The sequence below is a fragment of the Aethalodelphis obliquidens genome, unplaced genomic scaffold (genome assembly GCF_003676395.1).
Source record: "Aethalodelphis obliquidens isolate GAN/ISIS:26980383/991018 unplaced genomic scaffold, ASM367639v1 scaffold33, whole genome shotgun sequence".
NCBI classification, from domain to species: domain Eukaryota; kingdom Metazoa; phylum Chordata; class Mammalia; order Artiodactyla; family Delphinidae; genus Aethalodelphis; species Aethalodelphis obliquidens.
The window spans coordinates 6472382-6494606 of NW_020837977.1; the positions used below are offsets into that span (position 1 = coordinate 6472382).

At 41.6% G+C, this 22225-nt stretch overlaps 1 protein-coding gene across 1 annotated transcript in view; it reads left to right on the forward strand.

The window, feature by feature from the left end:
- Positions 1-277: 277 nt before the first annotated feature.
- The window catches only part of LACTB2 (lactamase beta 2), a 30390-nt gene continuing 8442 nt past the window's right edge, over positions 278-22225 (forward strand). Inside the window, exons 1-3 of the mRNA XM_027127926.1 lie at positions 278-512; positions 6860-7023; positions 12239-12365. Of these exons, the coding sequence (XP_026983727.1) occupies positions 391-512; positions 6860-7023; positions 12239-12365 (413 nt within the window). The 5' untranslated portion in view covers positions 278-390. The remainder of the gene's footprint in view (positions 513-6859; positions 7024-12238; positions 12366-22225) is intronic.

Below are 22225 nucleotides of genomic sequence, written 5' to 3' on the forward strand. Positions count from 1 at the left end.
CGGGAACCCAGCCTAGCCTCGGGGCGCCTCACACCACACGCCCACGAACTCCCTCGCGCTGCGGCCCGCGAAACCTGGGCAGCGTCACGTGGCCGCTGGCCCCGCCCCTCGCGCAGCAACCGACTCCCCTCCCTTCCCGCGCCGCTCGCGCGTCGTCACGTGCTCGCGGGCCCCGCCCGCGGCACAGCGGCTGATTTCCCCCTGCCCTTCCCTGCGCCTCACGTGACCTCTGCCCCTGGCCCAGTAACCGAGCCACACCCCGCTCCGCACGCGCGGCGTCACGTGACAGCTGGCCCTCCACCCACCACCAACCCCCGCCAACGGCCTGGTTGCTTGTTCCGCGCTCCGGCGGCTCTTCTAGTTCAGCGCGGGCGAGCGGCAGAGGGGGAGATGGCAGCCGCCCTGCAGCGCGTGGAACGGCTGTCCAGTCGGGTGATTCGCGTCCTGGGCTGTAACCCGGGCCCCATGACCTTGCAGGGCACCAACACCTACCTGGTGGGGACGGGCCCCAGGTAAACGTTTCCCCCCCCAACCCCGCATCCTACACACCGACCCGCGGGACGCACGGAGCTGGGGCTGCGATGGCTGCTCGCCGCGGGGGCTGTGCGCCCGCAGCCGGCACCACGGCGTCCCGCCCCAAGCGGGCGGGACCACCCCCAGATCACGACCACCCTGGGTGGTCAACTCTCCAAATTACAGCTGGCTAATGAAAAAAACCACTTCGTGGTTTTGAGATCTAATTTACTTTGCATGATATTAAATGCCAGGATGAGCGTGTTTAAGCTGTTGAGAAACTAGAAATCGCCTGGAGTTAATCCAGGAAAGCGTTTACTTTCCACACCTGACTTTCACTGGTGTTTGGCCCGGAGTTTAACTTCGCTTCGCAAAAGCGATTCGTTGTGCTGAGGCCTTTTTCTTAACTCAGCAGCAGAGGGCAGGATTTTCTTGCTTCAAATTGCTCGAGTCTGTTGAAGAGCCCCCTAGCTCTTGGGAAAGAGAAGCTAACTTTGTTTTTGTTGCTGTTGTGTGGCCTTATGTAAATTACTCTGCGGAGGGAATAGCCTGTCTGTATTTCTAAGATTTTTCTCTTGTTCAGATGCATTCTATTTTAGTGGAATTATGCAGACATGGGAACATGTGATTTACTGCACAATAAGTGCATTGAGCAATTTTTGTATGGTACTTAGTCTTTAGTATACTCTAGATAATAGAAAATGAAAATAAGATATAGTTCCGCTTGAGCCCAGAATTTAATTGTTCAGCCCGGACGTGTTACAATTAGTAAAATATAGTTGATTACTAGAAACAGTTTAATAAGTATAGTTTATTGGGCTTTCATTTGAAGTATCCACTGTATTTGCCTTTTTCCAGTAAATCACAATTTTAGAAGCAACAGGATGGAGGGTCTGGAAGTACTGCACATCAAGCAGAAAGCAACAAGTGGAGTCCAGGGTAAACAAGGCAGGGTCAGAGCTTTGAGCTGCTTCCGGAATCGAGAACAGAAAATTAAGCAGCAAAAATACCTGATATCTGGCATAGAGTCTGGGTTAGCTGAGACTCCCTCACCCTAGGAAGTACATAGATATGCTCTTCACTTTTCAGTGTGTCATCTTAAACGAGCTCTAAAAGACAGTACCTAACATGAAAATTGCATGTAGTCAAAATTATCCTAGAAAGTCTCTCAGGAAAACACTATGTTGGAGATCAGTGTACTCTCTGTAAGTTCAACACAGCCTGCTTTTCTTCCAGCGGTGAAACAGATGGCTGGTTCTGTTTGAAAACCAGATGAAGAAGTTGGCTTAGGTTTAGGGGCCGTGTTGTATGAAAAATCCATACTGTGTCTTTAAACACTAGAATCACACTCTGCGTGGCAAGGTGCTGGTGCTAAAAGACATGAGGAACCTGAAACTGATTGAGGGAAGAGCAGATTCATGGCCTTCCATCTTACACTGCTTAGACTTCTACCCACATAAGCTTAGGGAGTGGAACGGCCAGTGGAATCACTCATAGATGAGAGAGAGGTGATGGTGAACCCATGTAGTTGAACTAGAATAAGTTGATGTACAGATGCTGCTGCTCTGCTGTATAAAGTAGATGTTAGGTGGCTAGGAATGAATATTAGTTGGGTCCAAGTAAGTGGTTCTGATAATGGTATCCATCTGTTCCACTAAGATCACAGGTGCCTCCTGTATTACTAAACCCAATGGCATTTTTCCATTCCCATCTTACTTGAACTTCAATATCTTCTGATGCCATTGACCACTCCCTCCTTGATTTGCCTAACGCCGCATTCTCCTGGTTTCCTCTCACCTCTCTAGCTACTCTTATACGATTTCCTTTCTAGAATCATCCTCTTCACCAAGTATTTTAAGTGTATGAGCCCTTCACAAGGCAATCCTACTCTTTCTTCTGTTCCCATGGTTATGTGCTTTACCTAGGGGATCTTGTCTACTTCCTTGGCTTCACCTGTTTTATTCATTAGTAACTCCCAAATTTATAGCTCCAGTATAGACAAATCCACGCTTCATCGTCAGACTAGGATAGCCAACTGGTTTCTTAAATCTCTAGTTGGAGCCTCACAGCCACTTGAAACTCATTGTTTCCCACTGGTCTTCTTCCAGTCATCCAAATCTTGGTAAAGAGAACCATCCCCACATTTGATCAAGGCAAATACTTACGTACCCTCCTTGACATTTTTCTTTGCTTCCTGCACACTCGTATCCAAGCCATTAAGAAGATCTCAGCATTTTCACTGTTGTCACCCAGTCCAAGCCAGTACAACTCTTGCTTACACTTTTAAAATAGGCTTCTCTGCAACTAGTTTTATCCCTGTTCAATCCATTCTCCCCCACGTAGCCAAAGAGTATTGTGGGGTTCTTGTTTTTTGTGTTCTGGTCTCTTATCCTGCAGCAGGGTAGCCTAGCTTATTCAGTGGCTAGTTTCAGGGTTCCAGTGGAGTGAGGGGAAGCGCTGAAAGACCTGGAGGCTGAGGCTTACGAATGGCAAGCCATCACTTTCATGTCACTCTGTTTTCAGTAGGAAAACCCAGTGTAAGTCCATACTCAAAGGATGCGGAAACAGACTGCCATCCTTGATGGGAGGAGCTTCAAAGTGACATTTCAAGGGACATTATTATACGTAGGTGAAACGTGAAACTTTTTTCCTTGCCGTATGCTTAAAATGAGGTCTGTTTGTAAAGTAGTAATACAACTTGGTCTTGATTAAGTTGCCCTTTAATAAAACACCTCTGGTATTTTTTTAAAGTTTTGGGAGACATAATATTTCTTACAGACTCTTTTAAATGTTATTTGATAAAAAAGAAAACCTTCATTCATAGTAGAAACATTTCTAAGTGCCTACTGTGTCTCAGGCAATATACTAGGAGTCTCCTATGGACTTGGTAGAAAAAATACACACATAACAGTAGTTTTGCTTTCACTTGGCTTGGCGAATTGTAGATACCATAAATCAAATAGCCCCCAGGGAATTCCCTGGTGGTCCAGTGGTTAGGACTTCGTGCTCTCACTCCCGAGGGTCTGGGTTCAATCCCCGGTTGGGGAACTAAGATCCCACTAGCCTCAGTGTGGCCAAAAAAACCCCAAAAAACATATAGCCCCCAAAATGGATATATAATTTACCATTTAACGAGGCTGATGAAGAGTCAGTCTGGAGTTCTGGAACCGTATAATTAAAGATTTTAATCTAGTCACTGTGGAGAGGTTTCGTAAGGGTGTGGCAATTCAGTTGACATCAGAAGTCACAGAAGAGGTGTGTCTGGCTGCATTTAAAACTTCGTGATTCACCAACATAACAGAGTTGGATTTTTTGGAAAATGGAAACTAGAAGGCCTTGTGATATGCTGATCTCCGACCTGTCATCACCCTGAGTCAAGCTTCTCTCCCATCCCGGCCACATGGGCTCTATCCACTCCGCCTCAGAGCTTTCATGCCTACTTTCCTCTCTGTCTCCCATTTATCCTTCTCTTCACGCAGCCAACCTCACTCATCCTTTAGAGCTCTGTTAAAATAACATTTCCTCAATAAAGCCTTCCCTGACGCCTTACACTGTGATAGGTTAATGTAGTACACTGCCTTAGCATTCCATACTTGTCATGGCCCTTATGTCAATAATAAAATGATTTTTTGTGTGTAGGAAGAAGCTTAATGTATTTCCCAACTCCACTCCCCACTAGCATATAAATTCAATGAAGGCTTATGTATTACTGTATCTCTGGCACCTAGCACAGAGCATTGTACATAGTACAGTAAATATTTGCTGAATGAATGAGCATTCTCTTTTTCCCTTCATTTGCTGTTTGGATTCTATTACTGCTGGATAACTGCAGTTTTAACCAGTCTTCCTTCCTCTTTCTGATCAGCCCATAGATGCCAAATGAATTTCCCTAAAGCACTCAGACTTACTGTGATGCCTAGTACAGAGGTATTCAGTAAACATTTGAATGGACCAATAATAGCTAGAGAGTATTTCCACATTCCTCCTCTGCCTAGAACCTCTAAAAGATGGAGTTTTAATCTTTACTATTAAAATTGTAAATACCTTGAAGGTGAGTATACTATTTCTTCTTAATAGGAAAAGGCAGTCTAGTGGACTAGTTGGGGTTAAGACGCTGGGCTCTGATTATCAGGTCCCAGTACCTGGCTCATGGCTGTGGACAAGACAGTTGATTCGCTAAGCGTCAGATTCCTTATCTATACAGTGAGAGTTGTATCGTACCCACCTCAGACGGATGTTATGAGGATTCAGTGAAATTTAAGTGAAAATTCATACCTGAAGTACTTAAATTCTAGAACGGGGAAAGCACGTCTGCTATTACTTTACTCACTTTTTCCTCCCTTATAACATCCAGACAATACTGGGTTTATAGTAGGTGCTCAGAAAGTACTTAATGATTTTGTAAGGGGGACAGCAAATTGACAGAGACCATTTAATAGCTATCTCAATGTTGATAGAAAATACCTAATTGAGGAAGTTGATGACACTAACTCCCGTTAGTTGAGGAATTTTTTTCTCCGTTCACGTAGCAGATTGTTACTGCATGCCAGGCCCTGTGCTCTGGTGAATAAATTGGTCACAGACCTGTACAGGTTCTTCTGCACTCTTCTCTTGTCCCCTGGATTAGCATAACTCACATTTGCAAAATGACATCCTAAGATAGGGTATTGTCTGGGCTGTGAAGGACACAGCCCACCTAGAGATGACAGTGTCTGATCCTCTGCACTAATTCTTCACAGACATCATTGATAGACTTGCTGTTTGTTAAGGAGGGAACAACCTTTTTTTCCAGTTTACAGCTGAGGTTGTACTTACGCCACATGAAGAATGATTCTAGGTGCTTCCCATGTAGTCCACTTCCTCCAGAGACCCACAGTGTGTCTTGAATGGACAAGTGACTGTGAAACCGAGTCCCCCTAAAGCCACGTTTCCTTACTGAGTTTATGACTAATCTCTCTATCCGAAACTTTATTCCCTTTCTTGTCCCCTCTGCCCTCAGTCCTGTGCTACCTAAATATTCATCCACCAGAGTCAGATGACTAAAATCGCTGTAGTCGACGACATCGTTCATGTACTAAAATTCCTGTTACAGATGTCATCATTAACATACAAAGGTTGTTTCTCCAGGGCAAGATGGGTTTTTGTCTTGCAAGAAAGGCATGGCACATAGCAGATCATTCATAAACAGTTATTGATGAATTAATACACAAATAGAATGACTGAAACTTTGCATCAAGATGAATCATCTCTCCCCCAGCCTGAATTCGGGAGGGATTCCTGTGAAACAGCGTGAATTTAAGAAGTCAGTGAATTGGTTCTGGAGGAGGAAAATGTCACCCTGATTTCTTCCAGAAAACTTCAGAGAGAAAGACCATCATCCCATAAAATAGTGAGAAAGGGCAAACAAAGTAGAAGGTGGGTTCAGAACCACAAGCAGAAAAAGATAACTAATGAGGTGGTCTGAGTAGAGAAAGGAAGCAGCTCAGACACTCCCCGAAACTTCCCTGCTGCCTGCACTTTCACGTAAGGCAGCCCGTGTAAAACTTCGGGGATCGGTTTTGTGTATAGTGCAGAAGACTGGGTTTCCTTAGGGATACCATCGAATCAGATTCTTTCATATCTCCGAGATATTTGAGGATGTTGTAAAAGATCTCAAAGGCAGCGTGGATAAAAGCGCCTCTTCTGGCGCCAGAATACCTGGGTGCAAATGCTGCTTCTGCCCTATCTTTGCAGAGTAACCTTGGGCAAGTTACTTAATTTCTGGATATAATAATGAAATGCCTACTTCAAAACGGTGTTACGAGGGCTTCCCTGGTGGCGCAGTGGTTGAGAGTCCGCCTGCCAATGCAGGGGATGCGGGTTCGTGCCCCAGTTTGGGAGGATCCCACATGCCGCGGAGCGGCTGGGCCCGTGAGCCATGGCCGCTGAGCCTGCGCGTCCGGAGCCTGTGCTCCGCGGCGGGAGAGGCCACAACAGTGAGAGGCCCGCATACCGCAAAAAAAAAAAAAAAAAAAAAAAAAAAAAACGGTGTTACGAGAAATGCAATTGTTAAAATATGTCAGGTCCTTGGAACAGTGCCTTATTTCTTTTAAGTGCTATGTAAGTGTTGAATACCATTGCTATTATTCCTTTTTCAGACCCACATTTATAAGTTTTTTTTCAGAGAACTTTCTGAAGGTGAGATGATTATAGTTAAGCTGAAATAACATGCAGCTGCTTTTCAAGCACGTTGGAAGCAAGGCAATTTGTGCAGTTTCTTAAATGTAATGTAAATTATCTGTGTGAGAAACATGCTGATACAAACTCTGTGTTCCGACTGTATGATTATTTTCCATTTAATTTTCAGGAGAATCCTCATTGACACTGGAGAACCAGCAATCCCAGAATACATCATCTGTTTAAAGCAGGCTCTGACAGAATTTAACACAGCCATCCAGGAAATCATAGTGACCCATTGGCACCGTGATCATACCGGAGGCATAGGAGATATTTGTAAAAACATCCATAATGGTAAACAGAAAACATTCATTAAGCTCATTGAAGAAAACTGTGTCTTCGGAATAATTTACTTCGGTTAACAGAGCTAAGTAAGCTAGTAAACCATTTACTAGCTTACTTACGTATTTTACAGAAATTACTGTAACTTGAACACTATCCCCGGTTTTAACAGAGGAGGCAAGGAAAGGTCCTATTTTCTATTTCAGATCTCTTTGCCCTCTTATTTTTCCCCTTTGCCCAGTGATGAAGATCACTTTTAATTTAGTTTGCATGACAATTACTATTTCAGATTTAATAACTAACTACTGTTGAGCACTTACTGTGTGCCAGGCACTGTGCTGAACGTTTGGCCTGAGTACTGTGAGGTGGTGTATGTTCTTGTCCACATTCTAAATGTGACCTCACGTCTTCCATAACATAAGGCAATTACCACAATAAACTGAAATACTGGGGAAAGATCATTGTATTGATAATTCTCTGTGCCTGAAACCTGTTCAGTACTGACACCTTATCATCTCCCTTATTCCCTCATCCCACCGTCACACACATAGATTCATCCATACATACATACATTCATCCATTCGTTCATCCATCCATCCATCCATCCATTCTTTCCTTTAGTGAATACTGGAGGCACTGCTAAATCCAGGTGCCGTGCTTGGCACACGGGACCTAGCAGTGAGCAAAACAAAGACCACCTTCATGGAGCTTCGTTCTAGTTGGGAAGGTAAATGGTAAATGAATCTTAGGTCAGGTGGTGACAGGTGCTATGAAGAAAAATGAAGCTACATGAAGGCAAGGGGGGAGAGAGTAAAGCGGAGGAGGGTGGTAGCAGTGGTGTCTGGGGTGGAGGGAGAGGGGGTGAGCTGTACAGTGTCTGAGAGGAGGGCACACCCAGCAGAGGGCATTGCCAGGGCAGAGACACTGGAGTGGGACTTTGTGTGTGTCCAAGGCACAGGAAAGACAAGGAGGTCAAGAACGTTCATTCACAAAAGGGATGCATGTAGACATTCGACTAGTATTTTTTAATGTTTGTAATTATCTTTTTAGGCCTTGAGACTATAATTGGGACACCAAGATATTCTCAGGCACAGCTCCCAATATCACCAGGCGGCCCATTGTAAAGACCTGTCTCCCCTCAGTCTCTTACCCTCTAACCTCCTTTCTTCCAATCCGAAGGGACTGCCCTCCGTAGGAAGTCACTCTGTCTTAGTCTGACCTGTCCTCACCTTTCTTTCTCTTGTCCATCATTAAATTTTGTGCATTAAAAAACTATGCTGAGGATCCTTAATTAGCTTTGGGCAGCTCTTTTAGCATGCAGGTCAGCTTGAAAAATTGAAATGTTTATGACCCCCTTTCTCTCCTTCATAAATCAGCTTTATTGAGCTTGAATTTACATACATAAAATGTACCCATAAAATGTATAGTTTGGCAAATACCTATGTGACCACTCCAATCAAGATAAAGAACGCTCCCACTACCCCAAAGAGAGGTCCCCTCATGCCGCTCTGCCGTGATTCCCCCTCCAGCTCCAGCAACCACTCATCTGCTTTATAGCACCATAGATTAGTTTTGCCTGTGTTCTAAAGTTTTCTAGAATGGAAGGATACGACATCACTCTTTGGCTTCTTGCACATTAGCATCTTGTTTTTGAGATTCATCCGTTTCATGCATCAGTAGTTTGTTCCTTTCTTATTGCCAAGTAGTAATCCATGGTAGGAATATACCACCATTTGTGTATCCATTCACCTGTTACTGGACATCTGACCCACTTTCTTTAAATTAAAAATTAAAATAGTTTGGGGTTCCCTACAAATAATGAATATTTATGTGATAGATTACCTATTATGTTGATTTAAAGAAAATCAAAAAGAAATTTGGCACTGCTTTATAGCCATGAAAACTTTAATACTTGTTTGAGAAGTGGCTTGTTGTGTTTCGTTCTGAACTTTATTGAAGCTAGACCAGCTACGTGCAGACCTTGAGTTCCTCAGCACTGAAATTGTTCGGGTGTACCTTTCAGGATCTCTCCCCAAAAGTTCCATGTATTTCTTCATTCTCTAAATCCTTAATCACTAGCATTCTTGTTCCATTTTGCTTTATAATTTCTTTTTATTCCATATTTTAATAGTTTAAATTTTTTATAATTTTGTTTAACTATTAGTATGGCAGAATTTTTCAAGTACTTTACAATGCTAACTTCCTGTGTTTTGTTTTGTTTTGTTTTTTGCGGTACACGGGCCTCTCACTGTTGTGGCCTCTCCCATTGCGGAGCACAGGCTCCGGACGTGCAGGATCAGCGGCCATAGCTCACGGGCCCAGCCGCTCCGCGGCATGTGGGATCTTCCCGGACCGGGGCTTGAACCTGCGTCCCCTGCATCGGCAGGTGGACCCTCGACCACTGTGCCACGAGGGAAGCCCACTTTCTTTGTTTTTACAGGCCACACCAAAATTATGAATGCCATTTATAAGATTTCTATGGGAAGTTACAGTAACAAGTAATCTGCCTGCAAAAATTTAAAATATGATCAGTGTGTGATTTGGGAACTCCTAGTGGCTTACAGGGAGCCAGAATTTTACCAGACATGAGAACTGTATAGCCCCAGGGTGCTCAAGTTTTTTGTTTTGCTTGGTTTGGGGTAAATCTTGTAAAATATATTTTGTTATCTAATTATTATTATTTTGCAGCTGAAGTTGGGCCTTTGCCATGTATTTAACATCCGAGTCCTAGGAGTCAAATGTTTGCTTCTTGCTATTCAATTAGAATGTTAGAAAGTATTATACATGAGCAATATCACATGTTTGTATCAGCTTAAATAATTAGCATTGGCAATGATATTATAATCCATAAACTTTAACAAATGACTGAGGGTTTCCTCCTGTTAAAATAATTACATGATAGAGACAGAAAGTAGATAAGTGGTTGCCAAGGGCTGGGTGAAGGAGAGAATAGGGAGTGAGTACCATTGGGTAAAGGGTTTCGGAATGTTCTAAAATTTTATAGTGGTTATGGTTGTACAATTCTTTGAATACGCTAAAAAAAAAACCAACAACAACAGTGAATTGTACATTTCAAAAGGGTGAATTTTATAGTATGCGAATTACATCTCAATAAGCTTTTATTTGAAATAATAATTACTATCATATGATTGATTTCAGCATGCCCTTCTCCATCTTGCCTGTGTAGATTGCTATTGCGAATAAGATATGTGTTTTCAAATTGGCACATAATTTTAAAAACTGGCACGGAGTTATTTTATAGTGTGACATTTGTTTTGTAATTTTGAGGTAGTTGTGAGTTTTTTGGAAGGATCATCTGCCTCACAACTAGAGATGTAGTATCTCCACTTCTTTACTGAAAAACAAAAGTATGCAGATCACAAATAAAAACAAACAAAAACACCTTGCTGTCTCGCTCTAAATGGAAGACAGCCTTACTGTGTAACGTCAGCTCCCAGAATAGCATATTACTTTTTGCTTCAGCCTCTCAAGATACAAAGCAATGGAATTTGGTGCTGGAGAGGGAAGGTCTAGTTGCTGTTGTTTTATTTTTATTATTTTTGCGATATTTCTATCCTTTATCCTTCCTACTAGCCAGATTTCTATGCCTTGTCAGTTTTCCTTTGCATGTGTTTTTCTCCCTCCGCATTTCCATTGACACCACTGTAGCCCTAATGCTCATTACCTTCCAGCAGGGTTATTGCAGTCACCCCGTCCTGGTCTTTCTGATCTCTCCCTCTCCAGTCTCCCCACCTACAGCTGCCATACTAATCCACCTATTAACACTATTTCAGTTTCTTACTAAAGAGTGTATGGTAGCCACATACTGTAACGTTTAAATCCCCCTGTTCTCTGAAAGGCACTTTAAGGCCCTCCATGATCTGAGCTCACCTTACTGTCCCACTCTTTCCAGCCAGGGTTTTGCTTTAGGCAAGTTGGTAGCATTGTTTGGCACAGATGCCACGCTCATCCTCCTTTCTGTGCCTTTACTAACGCTGTTTCCCTTACCTACAGGTCTTTCTCTGAACCCTTTGCCATCTTTCTGATTGTTTCTCCTTTCTCTAAACACCTGCTGCTTTTATTAGCTGAATTGTCCATTTAGTATCCCTTAAGTGGGACTGAGTATAGTTCTCTAATTATTGCCTGTTTGTGTTTTATTTCCCCCAACTATGACAGTTTTTAAGCATTCTGGTGTCATGGTCCTTGTATTCACTGTACACAGTATACTGGTTAGATGACTGCCACTCAGCTATTGGTTGGTTAAGTCATTGATTTTCTTTGTGTCAGTGAGGGTACTATGGGTTACATTTATTTTAATGGTTTCATATCTTAGCCCCGGGTTTGGGACTTCCTTTCAGCTTTCACAGAAAGAACTTTATACTATTATCCTTTTATTATTAAGTACTGCCGTGATGCCATAATCTCTTTTATTCTGTGTTAGGCACCTAGATAGGGAAAAGTTCCCAGTTTTGGTATTACTGCCTCTTCAACACCCATCTTTTTTTTTTTTTTAATCTGTATTTTTTTACTGGAGTCTAGTTGATTTACAATGTTGTATTAGTTTCAGGTGTACAGCAAAGTAATTCACTTATAGATATACGTGTATCTGTTCTTTTTCAGATTCTTTTCCTATATAGGTTATTACAGAGTATTGAGTAAAGTTCCCAGTGCTATACAGTATTCAACACCCATCTTGATCTCAAACCTAGCTGAGACTGTGAAGTGCTACTTCCAAATTTTTATATAAAAGAGGAGTGACGGGCTTCCCTGGTGGCGCAGTGGTTGGGAGTCCGCCTGCCTATGCAGGGGACACGGGTTCGTGCCCCGGTCCGGGAGGATCCCACATGCTGCAGAGCAGCTGGGCCCGTGAGCCATGACTGCTGGGCCTGCGCGTCCGGAGCCTGTTGCTCTGCAATGGGAGAGGCCACAACAGGGAGAGGCCCGCGTACCGGAAAAAAAAAAAAAAGAGGAGTGACTACAAAAAAACAAAGGCTTTTATGTAGACCTGGAAGGACATGAGAGAATAAAAAACTCTTTTGTTAAGGTGGAGGAAATAGTTACCATCCCAGAGATATGCTGCTACAATTCATTCCATTTTCTGTTGCCTCTTACCGTTAAGATTTTTTGCAGCCAATCTCAAGTGTTCGCCGTATGGAAATTGATCTCTTAAAAGGCTAAATTATCATTTGAAGTGTGACTTAATATATTTTATGTGTTTTGTGACTAGACAGTACATACTGCATTAAAAAACTCCCACGGAATCCCGAGAGAAAAGAAACTGTAGGAGATGGAGAGCAGCAGTATGTTTATGTGAAAGATGGAGATGTGATTAAGACTGAAGGCGCCACGCTAAGGTACGTGAACGTCCTTGAGACAGGGAAGGCGGGGCTGGGGGGAGGGGTCTGTGTATATGTGTTGTAAAAAGACCAGACATATTTGCTGAGTGAAAATACCTCAGCAGATCCAGAAGATCTGCTAACGTTGGTTTCTCTGGGAAGAGAAATTGGGTTACTTGAGAAATGGGAAAAGAGAAGTTTTCACTCCATCTGCCTTTTTAAAATTATTTGTTTGAATTAGTTGATTACCTTCTTTTAATAAATAAAATTTAAATTAAAAAAAATAGATTAGCATTTCCTGCTAGGGTAATTTAGGGATTTCTACCCATCAGTTAAATTCAGGGTTCTCTCGTGCTCTCACTCCCAAAAGGTGACCCATCCCTAAAGTAAACACGTTGCCAGCCAGACCCATAATCCCCCGTGACCTATCTGAGGGATTCAAAAGGGTGTTTCAAACTCGTCAACTTTGAAGCTGAACTAATTCTGGTTCTCTCTCCCCCACAATCTGTACTTGTGTTTTGACTTCAGAACATCTACTCTCTCAGTACTTAAGATTTTTTTTTCCTTCTAAGATAGAAGCTGACTCCTCTTCACCCGCGTACTCCCCTGCATCCCTCCCCGCGGCCCTCCCCATCTAATCAGGTTAGTTCTTAACCTCAGAAATATTTGGCAATGGCGCCTCTCTTTCTCCATGTCCACGACCACTTCTTCTTGCTCAGTCTTCCTGTCTGCAGGCTCCCCCCTTTCCAATCTGACCTTCATTCCCCGTCTCAGTTGAAACCTGGAACAGCCCTCACTGCACACAAGGTAATGTTTGTTCTCCTGACCGTGTCACAGTCTGGCCCCAGACTTCTCTGGTCTTCGCTCCCATCACTCCCCTCACAGGCATAGTTAGCAAGGACGCTCTGTGCGGCCGTGCCTTTGCTCGTGCCTTCCCCTGTACTAGGCATTGCCCCTTCCCCGCAACTCGTCTCCCTGACAGACTCTTATCTGTTCATGCTTCAGACCTAATCCACATGTTACTTCAAGAACCCTTTCCAGGCGTAATTCACTATTCCCTCCACTAACTTTCCTATAACCTTTATTATTTTGTATTAAATTGTATTGTAAGTTTTTTTTGTATGTAAGTACCTGAAAAGGTAATCAACTCCTTAGCTTCACAATATTAGTTAATTCTAGTCGCTATGGTCAACCAACCCAGAAATGCATAATGGCTCAAACATGAAAGAAGTTTACTTCTCAGTCACATAAAGTCCAAAACGGGGTGCTGACTAGTGAGTGACCCTCCTGTAAGTGAGGTTTCAGGCTCCGTGCGTCTTGTGATTCCATTAACCTCACTCCTTGGCTTCTGAGGTCGCCGTGCTCACCTCCATCAACCCAGCGGGTGGAGAAAGAGCATGAAAGGGATCTTACCTGGAAGGTTTTCACAGACCCAGCCATCTCTTGCATTGGCTATAAATTCAGTCATGCGCCACTCCTGACTGTGCAGAGACAGGGAAATAGAGCTTAACTTCGTGCCCAGGAAAAAGGGGGAATAGGTTTGATGACAAGCTAGCCACTCTGACACAGGCAGGTCCCAGATTCATCTTTAGATCCACAGTCCCTGGCACTTAGGAGGTAATGGGTACTTACCCTACACATAGTAAATTTACTAGCTCCAAAGAGGCGAGTAAATGAACAGAAGAATGAGAAAGGGAAAATGAAGTCATGGGTATCCATGCCACCTTTCAAACCAGCGTTCCCTTTTCTTCAGTATGCAGTGATTGACAGAATTTAATTTATAAACCAACTAATTTCTGGGAATGTTCTTTAAATGCTCTTGTTGAAAATATAGTATCTCGTATAATTTGCTCATGGTACCAAAGGAAAACAAACATCATATAGCTGCTACTTCAAAAAGTATTTGGTATTCTCGGACAATACAGAATTTCGCCCATCACACACCAGACCTAGTGAAAATGAAAGGGGTCGAGACAGTAGGTGGTTCCTTGAGTCTTCTGTCTCAAAGGCGTGGGTATCACAGTACTGGTTTATCGGTTATCACAGAATTATGGATATTAGATCTATACCTAATTGCAGATTAAGAATATTCAGTGCTTGGAAGTTACTGCCACCCATCTGCCATGAACAGACCACATACTTTAAGCTTTTTATTAGAGTATTCAAACAGAAAAGCGTACCTATCATCCGTGTGCAACGGTGAGTTGTTACAAACTGAACAAACCCTATGAGCAGCACGCAGGTCAAGAAACAACAGTATGGTGTAGATGCAGAGAACAGAGTAGTGGCTACCAGAGGGGAGGTGGGGGCGTGAAATGGGTAAAGGCGATCAACCGTACCGTGACGATGGAAAATAAATTGGTGGTGGGGAGCATATTGTAGGGTATATTGAAGTACAAATATAATGTTGTACACACGAAACATATGTAATGTTATAAATCATTGTTATCTCAATTAAAGAAAAAAAAGATTTTTTTAACCTAAAAAAAATGTAGGAAACAGTATCAGTGCCCCAAAGCCTCCCACATCTTGCTTCCCATCACCACCCCGTCTCAGTGGAATACTGTCTCAGGTTCATGGAGTGAATTGATGCCAAGGAGCTCCATGTTATCTGAATTCTATTTAAGTTTTGTTTTACTGCCTTCTGATTAAGATAAAGTATGAGAACCTATCTACTTTAAGATTTGGGAGGAAGACTAATACAGAGAATCAAAAAAGTAAACTCAGTTTTTTAAGAAGACTTTGTAAATATTTTCCCAAAATATGAATTCTTTTTTTTTTTTTGGCGGTACCCGGGCCTCTCACTGTTGTGGCCTCTTCCGTTGCGGAGCACAGGCTCCAGACGCACAGGCTCAGCGGCCATGGCTCATGGGCCCAGCCACTCCACGGCATGTGGGTTCCCCCCGGACCAGGGCACGACCCGCGTCCCCTGCATCGGCAGGCGGACTCTCAACCACTGCATCACCAGGGAAGCCCCAAAATATGAATTCTAATTACACTAAAATCTGAATAAAATATTTAATTTACTGATGACCGTGGCTTCCAATTTCCATTTTTATCAAGTCAGTAAAACCCAATTATTTTAAATATTAACAAGAAGACTCATTGTTAAGCAAAAGTTCTATAAGAAGAAGGTTAAAATTTACTAAGTCTCCAAGTATTTGATGACCAGTTGATCTTTTCTGCTTGCCAGTTTTGAAAAAAAAAAAAAAATACAACAGAGAGATAATGTCCACCAAGAACCCTTTAGTAAATAGTAGAAAGTTAGTAAGGTTTTTCAGTAAGGATTTGATTCTGGATGTAACTTTCAGGAATTTTCTAGTGAACTAAGTTTAATTTCTCAGAGAAAAATCAGTCCAACAGCTTTTGTTGACTGCTCTACATTTTCTAAGACAGCCATCGTTACAAAGTCTGTCTGTCACAGAAGTGGCAGAACTAAATCAGTGCTCTACCTGATGCATGGGAAGGCCACCGCTGCAGTTCCTCGGATCTTTCTTAAAGCACCTCTGATGTCATTTCCTTTTCCCCTCCTGCCTATGTGAAGAGAATTTTAACACAGTTTTTATGCAAGTTAAAGCATTAGCCACGCAGGTGACTGAAGAATTGGAATTTCTGATCCCCTGATTTAAGAAATCTTAATTGCCTTCAGCCTGGAAAATATCAAAGAAAGCCATAACTGAGCTCTGGCGTGGAGAGTGGGAGGGGAATAATAAAGGAGGCGTTGCAGGCACATTGACGGATAAGGCAATTTGCAGACCCTGAAAAAGAATGGTTCTCCAAATGAGTTTTTGTAGATTATATAAAAAAAAAAAAAGATTGGGTTCTGCCCATAAATGCATTCTATGTATGATGGTTCACAGGATTGGCTATAAGATAGGATACACACCCACACCTACATATTTTTTTCCATGATGGTTTGATTTACGTGTAATATGATTCAGCTAATATCTGTCATATCATATAGATACAATAGAAAGAAAGAAGAAGAAAAGAAAAATTTTCTCCTTGTGATGAGAACTCGGGATTTATTCTCTTAACTTTTTTACATATCATACAGCAGTGTTAATTATAGTCATCATGTTGTACATTATATGCCTGGTACTTACATTATAATTGGAAATTTGTACCTTTTGAGTACTTTCCTCCAGTTCCTTCTCCCCTCACCAAGAACTTTATTGAACAACGTATTCACCATTTTGTTCCACTACCTTCTGCCACTTTTCAGGCAACTTCATAATTCCATCTTCCCAAAACTTTTTATTTTTTTGAGCAAAGAACTGTACCAGGTGCCGTTTATAGTCTTCCAGGGAATTGAAATTTTTTCCATTAAGAGAGTTTTATAAAGACTGACATAAATGGAAATCTGAAGGTGCAATGTCTGGTGAATACAGCAGATGAATCAGAACTTCCCAGCCAACCTGTAACAGTTTTTGCCTGGTCATCAAAGAAACATGCAGTCTTGCGTCATCCTGATGGAAGATTATGCGTTTTCTCTTGACTAATTCCGGATGCTTTTTATCGAGTGCTGCTTTCAGTTGGTCTAATTGGGAGCAGTACTTGTTGGAATTAATCGTTTGGTTTTCCAGAAGGAGCTCATAACAGAGGACTCCTTTCCAGTCCCACCACATACACAACATTACCTTCTTTGGATGAAGACCTGCCTTTGGTGTGATTCGTGGTGGTTAATTTCACTTGCCCCACAATCTCTTCCATTCCACATTATTGTACAGTATCCGCTTTTCATTGCCCGTCACAATTTGTTTTAAAAACAGAACGTTTTCGTTACGTTTCAGTAGAGAATCGTGTGCAGAAATACGGTCAAGAAATTTTTTTCGCTTCATGTATGTGGAACCCAAACATCAAAGCGATGAACATAACCAAGCTGGTGCAAATGATTTTCAGTGATTGATTTGGATATTTTGAGGATGTCGGCTATCTTCCGCGTGGTATAATGTTGATTGTTCTCAATTAATGTCTCTATTTGATCGCTATCAACTTCAACTGGTCTACCCGACTGTGGAGCATCGTCCAGTGAGAAATCTCCAGCACGAAACTTCGCAAGCCACTTTTGACACATTCGATCAGTCACGGCACCTTCTCCATACACTGCACAAATCTTTATTTGCATTTCAGTTGCATTTTTACCTTTCTTGAAATATGCCAAAAATGTTGCTTTTTTTCTTCCATCTTCAATAATAAAATGGCTACACAAAAATTCAATTTTGATAAGTTTTTTCTTAATGCACGCTGATATGACAGCTATCACAATACAATCTAACAAAACTGTTTTGAATGAAGTTAAAGACAACAAGTGCTATCTTATGGAAAAAACTAACGAACTTTTTGCCCAACCCAGTAATTTGCATTTGCCTGGTGGCTAGTAATCTTGAGCATGTTTTCATGTCCCTGTTGGTCTTTCATGTATCGGAAAAATGTTCAGGTCTTTGGTCATTTTTTAAATTGGGGGGTTTTTTTGCTATTGAGTTGTATGAGTTCTTTATATATTTTGGATCTTAACTCCTTATCAGAGACATGGTTTGCAAAAATTTTTCCCATTCTGTAGATTGTCTTCACATATTTTTATAGTTGCTGGAAATATACTTCCTGGAATCATTTTTGTATAACATCAAATACTTTCATTAACAGGTTGCAGCAGGTTAAATCAGACAAGAGATGATTTCTAACATCTCTTTAATATTTGCCCTTGGAGCAACTATAAAATCGTAATTGTTTGCAATATATAAAGCATACACTTAGAAACCACAAAAGCATAATAGTTCTTAATGTCAGTTCTTAATGCCTTTCAAAAATAATTGCTCCCATTACACTAGTGTCTCATGTTTTTGTACCTTATATCTGTTACGTTTTTAGCAAAATTTTTAAAGACTTTACATGTCAATATTTAATATTAAAGGATTTGATTTTTTTGGCAAAGGAGAAACTCTTCTAAGTTATAGTCATTTCCATTTTTTTAATAGATTTTTTAAATTTTATTTCTGGCTGTGTTGGGTCTTCATTGCTGCGCACAGGCTTTTCTCTAGTTGCGGCGAGCGGGGGCTACTCTTCGTTGTGGTATGTGGGCTCCTCATCGCGGTGGCTTCTCTTGCTGCGGAGCACAGGCTCTAGGCGCTTGGGCTTCAGTAGTTGTGGCACGTGGGCTCACTAGTTGTAGCGCACGGGCTTAGTTGATCTGCGGCATGTGGGGTCTTCCCGGACCAGGGCTCAAACCCGTGTCCCCTGCATTGGCAGGCGGATTCTTAACCACTGCACCACCAGGGAAGCCCTCAGTTTTCTTACATGCTGTTATTTCAGAGTTGAATTTTGTCATATGTCTTTGCAATGTCTAGGAAGATGATCTTACCAGCTTTCTCCATAGCTTTATTATTATTTTCAGGGATCTTATAATATTGAAACACCCTTGCATTTTTTGAATAAACTTTATTTGGTCATGATGTTATTTTTAAATTTGCTTTTGAATTCTATTTGTTAATATTTTAGTTAATATTTTTATAACAATATTCATTAGTGAGATTGGGTGGTAGTTTTTTTGTGCAGCCTTTATCAGGTTTGGGAGTCATAAATTTTCCTTCTTTTTCTATGCTCTGGGATAGATTGTAGTGAAATTATCTGACTTTTAAATGTTTGTTAGAGTTAGCCCGTGAAAATACTGAGCCTTTAGTTGCTAATGATAATTACACATCTTTTTAGTGACGCTTTATTGTCACTTACTAGTAATATGGTCCTGTGAGTTAAGCTTAATGCATATAATTTAAACTTCTTTGTGTACTTTTTATGGATTCTCTTTTTAATACAAGTGTAGGCTTTAAAAATTTATGTAATCTAACTTACTTTGTTAAAGGTTTACTTATCATTATGACTTCCAGAATCTAAAAACCAAATTTGAGGGACTTCCCTGGCGGTCCAGTGGTTAACACTCTTCACTGCCAGTGCAGGGGATGCAGGTTCAATCCCTGGTCGGGGAACTAGGATCCCACATGCCACATGGCACAGCCAAAAAAAATTTTTTTAATTTTTTTAAATAAAAACCAAACTTGAAAATACATTTGGATCATTAGGTAGGCTTCTCAAGGTCTTGAGGAAGAGAGGCACACAGAATTACCTTTGATGGTATGGCTTTGTTGGGCAGAAAAATACAGTTGCTCGTTGATATCTTCTCTCACCAGTTTTGTTCTGTTTCATTTACTAAAACCGCTATTATTCTGTTAGAACTCTTAGACTCGTCCTTTAACTTTTTTTTCTCCTATTTTCTATCTTTTTGCCTGTTTGCTGTACTTTCTGGGAGGTTTTTATCAGCTTTATCTCTTAATCCTATTTTTTTCATTCCTCTTCTCACATTTTTAACTTTCAGGAGCTCTTTTTGCCCCTAAAAACTCCTTTCATACTATCCTTTCTTGTTCCATAGTTGCAACTTCTTATCTCTCTGAGGACATTACAGTTTTTTGTGGGGCAGTTTTTCTTGGGGCTATCGAGGGGAGGTTTGTGGGAGGGTTTGGAAATTTCCTTCTTCATAATGTGTGGCCTACAAACTAGTTTGTTTTTATTTTCTCTCCTCAGTGTGAAAGGCTTTCTTCAGATGCATAGTGATGTGGTATTTACTGATGTCTTCTAAGGGAGACCTCAGAGCTATTGGGAGCCCTGTAGGTTGTGAGCCTCACTGCAGGGTCATCTGGATGAATTGTTTAGTTGGGGAACCTCCAACATTGGAATCTTAGAGTCTTTCTTCCTGAGCTGGTAAAATTCCCAGAAGAGACTCTTCTAAGCTTCATGTTGGATAAAGGCCTGGCTGCTAGCATTACAGGAGCTGAGTGTGGAAAGAAGGCTTGGGGAAGTGCATATATTCACACAGTCTCCCTGTTTTCAGGATTATGTCACTACCTCTATCTGTGCCTGTGTTTTACCCTCTTCAAAAATTAAATCTCCCGTTTTTTCCCTTAGCGGGGTTGGGGTGCTTGTCAAACTGCTCAAAACGGGAAGAGAATCTGAAGATCTGAATGTTTGTTACATACACGCTCAGCAAATCCTTGTTTTGGCCTCCGCTCCCCACTTCACCCTCTGCTTCTGCTTTCCTGAGACTGGAGAATCCTGCAGTGTAAATCTGGTTGGGTCTCAGCTTTCACCACTGCCAGTGTAGACTTCAGTATTTTCATGTCTGATAAGTCACTTCTCACTCACCTGTCTTCTTTCTAGCTTCTAAAATTTTATTGATATGGTCCATTCTCCTCACCCCTGTGGATTTATGCCATTTTTCAAATATCCCTTTATGGTAATTTTATTGATGTTTTAGGAGGAAACAAAAGATGCAGGTGTGCAATCCAGTCTTTAACCAGAAACACACTTTCAATTCCTAAATAGTAAATCCAAACATGCAATTATATTTGCCCTGTCTTCCCCCAAAAAAACCCATCATTGAGAAAATTTATTTAAAGTATTCCACGCACATAAAAATCCAATACTATTTAGAATAGGCAAAGAGAAGGATAATTAACCTCTCAAGCTAAATAAAATATAATTTAAACCTTATTCCATCAGACATTTATTGCTATCTCCTGTGATTCAATTATCTAGAATGTAAAAAGAATGTGAAATGGAGAGATTAATACTACCCACCCCATACTAGGAGAAGGATTAATTGTGTAATGCCTGTAAATCCCTGAAGTCAATGCTTGGCACGTGGAAAGCAATATATTAATATTAGCTACCACTAAGTACTAAGCACTGGGAATATAAAGATGAGAATACGACAGGAGTCCTGCCTTTTAGGAGTTCATAGCCTTATGAGGTAGAATGGTAAACAAACAAGAAAACAATGTGAAAACTGCCATAATAGAAGTAAAATTCAAAGTATAGGAGTAATAGAAAAAAATGACCAGTACAGAGGGTTGTCTGTATGTGGCTGAGAAATCAAGAGCTCTGCAGAACAAATTACTTAGACTTAGTTTTGTTTTGTTTGTTTGTTTGTTTTTTGGCTGTGTTGGGTCCTCGTTGCTGCGCGCCGGCTTTCTCTAGTTGCGGAGAGCAGGGGCTACTCTTCGTTGCGGTGCGTCGACTTGTCATTGCGGTGGCTTCTCTTGTTTCAGAGTACGGGCTCTAGGCACGAGGGCTTCAGTAGTTGTGGCACGCGGGCTCAGTAGTTGTGGCACATGGGCTTAGTTGCTCCGTGGCATGTGGGATCTTCCCAGACCAAGGCTTGAACCCGTGTCCCCTGCATTGGCAGGCAGATTCTTAACCACTGCGCCACCAGGGAAGCCCCCTAGACTTAGTTCTTTATCTGGCTTATTATTGGTATAGTCATAAACCGTCATGTAGGAAATTCCCTGGCAGTCCAGTAGTTAAGACTCTGGGCTTCCACTGCAGTGGCACAGGTTCGATCCCTGCTTGGGGGACTAAGATCCCACATGCTGCACGGCGTGGGTGAAGGAAAAAAAGCAAAAAAAAAAACTTCATGTAAATATAAATAGGAATTATTGAAATAAAAATATTTGTCATGCTTTAAAAGTATTATCATAGTTTTATTTATCAACAAAAACAGTTGGAGAAGAGGACAAAGGAAATAAAAGTATGTTAATTTTTTTATCTTATATAGGGTGAAATCAATGAAAACTGCTTTGTTCTTTTTTTATATATAAATTTATTTCACTTATTTATTTTTGGCTGCATTGGGTCTTCATTGCTGTGCACAGGCTTTCTCTAGTTGTGGCGAGCCGTGGCTACTCTTCGTTGCGGTGCGCGGGCTTCTCATTGCGGTGGCTTCTCTTGTTGCGGAGCACGGGCTCTAGGCGCACAGGCTTCAGTTGTTGTGGCTCGCGGGCTCTAGAGTACAGGCTCAGTAGTTGTGGTGCACGGGCTTAGTTGCTCCG